The sequence below is a fragment of the Vipera berus genome, assembly GCF_964194415.1.
Source record: "Vipera berus genome assembly, chromosome: 1".
NCBI lineage: Eukaryota > Metazoa > Chordata > Lepidosauria > Squamata > Viperidae > Vipera > Vipera berus.
In genome coordinates this window covers 190,746,686-190,752,685 of record NC_138202.1, presented here as the reverse complement: position 1 = coordinate 190,752,685, position 6,000 = coordinate 190,746,686, and the positions used below count along the sequence as shown (strand labels likewise).

The window sequence follows — 6,000 nt, the reverse complement described above, 5'->3', positions numbered from 1 at the left end:
CAGATTTTAATACTTGCAGAAGGTTGTGCATATCTATTTTTTGCCACATCTCGTTACGTTATGCATGCACTTAAAGAAGAGATGCACTTTGCACATGCATAAAGTATGTTATTTTTAAGGTTAGAGTTAGGTCATCTGTGCAAAATACCTGTGTTTGTTTTTTCTCCTTGATAAGACATGATGAATTTTGACAGATCGTCTCAGCCATGAAGCTTCATGTGGTTCTCTGAAGCAGATGGCTTTCTGTGGAGCAACTCACTTGCTGCTGATGGAGATGCCACATGGTTCATGCTGACTTCTCCACCCTACATGATGTTTTTACAGTCTCAGTGGAGAGGTCTCTCTATTGTTTCACTGGAGATCAGTGTTGTCTGCAGACTTCTTGCAACATCAATAAATTGCATTATTAGTTGCTAGTGTTGCCCACCAACCACTCATTTGCTATTAGTTTGCTTGAGGAAGATATAGGAGCCTAAAGTGAAGAGCTCATGACTGGGTGGACCCAGTGAGATTTGTTAGGACTGAGGAAGGATCAAAGGAGCACATACAGATACATTGCATAGATGACTGTTAGAGGAGGAAGAATGGATATACTCATGGGAGGAAGAGATGACCATAGTCTAAAATCCTTCCCCATGCCCGCCCAAATTCCCACAGAGTTCAAATCTCTTATTCTTTGTGATTTTCTTGTCCACAGTTCTATAGCAGAATGGAGAGGGTCCTTGTCTTGAGAAGGCCATGTCTACTAAATACTGCATAAAGCTTTCAAGACATGCATATACCCTTCCTTGGTGTTTGTATCTATCAACACAATACAATATAGTTATATCCACATAACCTATAGTTATGTGATCTTCAATATGAACATTACCTGAAATTCCTGGCATTGAATTAACATGTCAACATTATTTTTTTTCAAACTGAAGAACAGTAAGAATTAACAGTGTTAAGCCTACATGGCACACTTTGCTGGAATGGAATTGAAAAGACCAACTCTAATTTTTATTTCATTGTTATTAATTTTGTTTTAGCTCTACAGTTAGATTTCTTTATTACTGAAATAAAATCCTAGCACAATTTAATGTTTATAACTACTTCCTCTAAGCTAGAGGTGAGGTATCAATCAACTGAAACGGGTAGAAGAGATAGCTTGATGGATTAGTTAGAACTCAACACGAGGACTTATGCAGACTGTATTTCAGGGTAAGCCTTTACAGCTAATAGTCTGTGCAGCACGCTCAGCCTGAGGATCCTCTAGGGCAGGGGTGTCAAACTGCCGGCCCATGTGCTGGATGCATCATGCCAAAACTACGCCCACTCTATTGCTGGCAATGGAAAAAAAGTTATGATACATCGTGACACGTCATGTGACATTGCCAGTTTGACACTCCTGCTCTAGGGCAGACATGTCAAACTCAACATATTGGGACGGTTTTGCCATTGCCGGCAATGGGGTGGGTGCGGCTTCTGCGTGACGTCCGACAGCTCTAGGGAGTCTGAAGACCCATGCTCAGCATAAGTACCAGTTCCCTCTGCCAATATTGCTGTCTCTGAGGGATCCAGATACATACAAACATGCTTTTGGATTGGGTACTTCATAAATAAATAGGTGCTCAACATTTATTCCTATTATACTAGATCAATCAAAACTACATTGCAGAATAATCTGAATAGGTAGTTTTATATCCACATGTTTACAGTCACAGGCAGCATAACCCCATAGTTATATACAGTTTGGCTGAAAATAAGTTAAATCTTCAAAGAGCATATAATTTAACTTAGAATAACCTTTCACTCATTTAACTGTTGTGGTGTGCATGTGCAGTAGATTTTTGGCAAATCAGCATGTTTCTCACAAAGGAAAAAGGGTTCTGAAATGGCCACCACATTAACAATGTTACTGTGGTAATTTAGAAGGTTCCTGTGAAACAAAGAACCACCTACATCTAAGCTGAAGTCTATACTGTATTAGTTTATAAATAGTTTCCAGTTTACAATGGTAAAAACCAATAACATCACAATGTATATAAACACTAATTGAAGACAAGTATTTTAAAATGGAATATAAAGTAGCATGTTAAAAACTATCACATACATACACACAGTGAAGACAAAGATTTTCAGCAGCTGTGTTTTAAGGGTTGGGACAGAAGCAGGAAAAAGTGTCTAACACCAGTCCAGTTTTGTAATTTCTATCATTGCTATGATATTAATCAATTTAAAAATAAAACTCTAAAAGTGCATATTTATTTTCTTTTTTCTAAGGCTCTGAAAATAGAACACAAGACTCAAGTGGCATGTAAAAATCCTACCCAACATGCATTAAATATGCATCTGACAGCAATTCATTAAAATAATTGTTAAAAACTGTGGATGAATTATTGAAAAAAATTGCACCAAGATTTTTTTCCTCCAAAGATAAAGTCTTGAGATAGTAATCAAATAATTTTGTTTTGATTCCAAACTAGCTCCTATATTATCAGTTGTTCTTTAGTTTGAATTAACAAAACCAATAATAATTAATCACAAGTTAGTTCCCCAAATCACAAAAGTTAAAAAGCTGCTGTTATAGATGAACAGGTGAAATGTTGATACAGAAACCGGACCTTTCGTCAGAGTTCCACGAAGTGCAAACCATAATTCAGACAACCAGGGAAAACTGGTCCTGCTCTATAGGCTTCTCCACCCAGGCCCCAAGGCCAGCCTTCAGAAATGCTTTAAACAAACACTCTTTGGCAGTCTGATATTCCACAGCTACCTGTTTTGTTTCATGATATATATTTGGCTTATTGACTTTTGAATGAAGACTGGCAGGAAGCTGGATAAATCAAAGAGAAAAAAAGAGATATTAATCTAAAGCACCACCTTGATTGCTCTGATTTGGTTTGTTTTAAAATAAAACTTACATTAGAATTAATCTCTAAATCAGCTCCAATACCCCGTGTCCTTCCTCCTATTTTGCAGTTCTAATATTAAATTGCAGTGCTTTCAAACCCACAAATAAATAGCATGTGTTCAACATTAACACAGAATCTTACTAACAGAAAAATCATTTGGACTTTTAAAAAAATCCCATCCTTTTCCAATCAATTATTCATTTCTGTTTCATGGTTCATTCCCCTTTAGTGAGGGCTGTTGAAAGCAGAGCAATCCCCCAAAGGTTATTTGAATTACACTCAGCAGGATGAAAACGCCTATGGTTAAGGGAGGTGCATCTCACAGCCCATTCTTTTCCTAGAGAGAAAGGGCCCACGAGGCTACAGCCATGCCCATCCATGCAGAGGCAGGTGCTTTTGAACTAGGTAAATCAGCATAATGGAGAAAGAAAACTCTTTTCTCCCCAGATACTTTTATGGATTTTTTAAAATTAGTTTTCTTTAAATAAATGTTTTCAAGTGCTCACAATACATTGCAGTAGTCATCTTCTTTGTTTTAAATAAGTTTCCTCTGCTTCTTATTCTTGTCTTTTTATTCTCCTCAATTCAATAGAATAAAGGGAAGAAGTTATATCAAATGCTCTTGCCCTTTACTAAGATAACTTTCCAAGAATGAAAACAGAATTTGATTTGGGGAAGAAGCTGGCAAGTAAAATCCTGAGCTCAAAAGAGGGTTAAGTCTGGCCAGGGGATGTGAAGTAAAACATTTTTAAAAAAGTAATAATCCCAATTCAACCCTATGGGAGAGGTGGCTGGACAGCAATTCAAAATGTTACTGGCTGTTCATTCAAAGCTTTCCTGCCTCCTACATGACCCAGAGACAAGATACATAGCCTGTCCTGTACATAAACATGAACAGAAAAAGCACAATGGAAGAACAGGAACACCCATATAGACCCAACACACATGTTTGTTTCAAAGGATAATAGTCACTGCTGGTAAAAAAGGTTGGAAATAATTTTAGAAGCCATGCTCTACATGTTCTTCTCTTGTTAGTAATTTTTGTAAATGTTATTACATTTTGGGAGGAAGAGAAAAGAGGAAAGAAAGAAAGAAAGAAAGAAAGAAAGAAAGAAAGAAAGGAAGGAAGGAAGGAAGGAAGGAAGGAAGGAAGGAAGGAAGGAAGGAAGGAAGGAAGGAAGGAAGGAAGGAAGAGTAGGAGGAGAAGGAGAAGGAGAAGGAGAAGAAGAAGAAGAAGAAGAAGAAGAAGAAGAAGAAGAAGAAGAAGAAGAAGAAGAAGAAGAAGAAAGGAGGAGGAGGAGGAAGAGGAGGAGGAGGAGGAGGAGAAGGAGAAGATTTTCTATACTTATTAGAAATGAATATGTGTAGATTAGAATTCCCCAAAGTGTTCAATATCAACTCCCGAGGGTCCACAGGACTAACCAAGCAAGCAATGTTATAATTAGTAGTATTACTATTAGTATTGGTGTACTATTTGTTAAAATAGAATTTATGAAATTATTTTCATATAATAATTATTTAGGAGTCGATGAATAAGCTCAAACTTCATAAAGAATTTGAGGATCTTTGATGTAGACTTTTTCCCTAGATCATTTAAGCCAAATTCTTAACATGGCAAAGCTTTTCCTCTGTCCTATGAGATAAATAGGAGATAAGAAAAGGAATTTACACCATGGATAGGAAAATTGTGGCTCTGCAAATGTTGTCACATAAAAATTTCCTACATTTCTTATCATTGATGAGGCTGATTGGGGCTTCTGGAAGTTTAGCTCAGCAATAACTGAACAGCAAGTAATTCCCCATCAAAGAAGGCAGCATGTCTCAGTTCTATTGTTTATTATTTCCAAGTTGTTCTTGGAGCAGCAGCAACAATAAAATCATATTTGATGTTCCTCAGAGTTCATACCTTGAAAACATTCAGCTCTCAGAGATAAAATCAGATAGTAAGTCCAATAGCCATAAAGTAACACGGGACTGTCTATTTTTGAAACCTACCTTTGTGTAAACACGCATCCAGCGAGTATATAGTGCATGCTTACAAAGACGGGATGCACGACCAAGCTCATCCTTGCCTGTTGTAGCATTAATAACTTCCAGCCCAGCATCCCCAACTGTCCAGTTCACACTGAAATTAGGTGCTTTTCCTGGCTGACGGGCTTCAGCATTGCTAATACCTGAAATAACCAAACAAAAATACCATCAGTATCTGGAAGAAAATAATTAGGGTAATACCAAATAGATTGTAGATCTGTTTTAGAGATCAAATCATTTCCAATGTTTAATAAAAGCTAGTATATAAGATCAAGCATATGTGGGCACAAAAGCAGTGATAATGTGTTGCTCTCCTATTAACTATGCTTTCAGTTGATATATATTAAGAGGAAAAAAGTACACTATCACTTCTCAGAATAGATTAAATGTATTTAATATATATTTGTTTTTCCTGATGTTAACATTTTTAATTACAATCTCCAACATGATGGAGTTAGCAGAGATGGCTAAATTGACTGCTTTGATAAAAGAAAAAAAAACACAATTACTGTAGTTTCTGCTTGGAAACCGCTTCTGGACTTTGTGCTTGAGGTGGAAAAAATGAAATTCTGATTTTAGGTTTTACTGATTAGATAGCTCTGTTGTTATAAAAATGGCTAGTTTATAGTATTATGTAAAAGTAAAAAGTTGAAGTTCAATGTTACTATTTTATTCTACTGCACCAAAGGGAGTTGGAAGTCAATGCCTTTTATTTATTTTTCCCTTCTTTTCTACACTTTTTTCTTCCCTTTTTCCTCCCCTATTTTTTCCTATTATTTGCTTTTGTACTTTTGTATTTTATATTATAAACTAATGAAAAGGATAAAACAAAAAAGGACTTAATGGTGGAGTTTTATCTAATGCATAATTTCATGGTTCTTTGGAAAAAAAGCTTTTTTATATAATACAGCCATTTGTACAGCTTGTGTAAGAGATTACTAATGTACTTAAACAGGCTTCTTAGGTCTCCTGGTGAACATTTTCCATTTAAGTACTAACATTTTATTTTTTTCAGCAATGGCAATTTTTAACAAAAAGCAGCCCTTGGCTCTCTAACAGCAATCTTTTAACT

General features: G+C 36.1%; 1 protein-coding gene across 4 annotated transcripts in view; it reads right to left on the bottom strand.

Annotated features, from left to right (window-relative positions):
• Positions 1-1,952: 1,952 nt before the first annotated feature.
• Positions 1,953-6,000, bottom strand: part of ADARB1 (adenosine deaminase RNA specific B1) — a 70,991-nt gene continuing 66,943 nt past the window's right edge. For all 4 annotated transcript variants that reach the window (XM_081314671.1, XM_081314672.1, XM_081314673.1 and 1 more), the window contains 2 exons: positions 4,893-5,071; positions 1,953-2,818 (listed from right to left, as the gene is read on the bottom strand). In XM_081314671.1, coding sequence (XP_081170797.1) covers positions 2,642-2,818; positions 4,893-5,071 — 356 coding nt within the window. In that variant the 3' untranslated portion in view covers positions 1,953-2,641. The remainder of the gene's footprint in view (positions 2,819-4,892; positions 5,072-6,000) is intronic.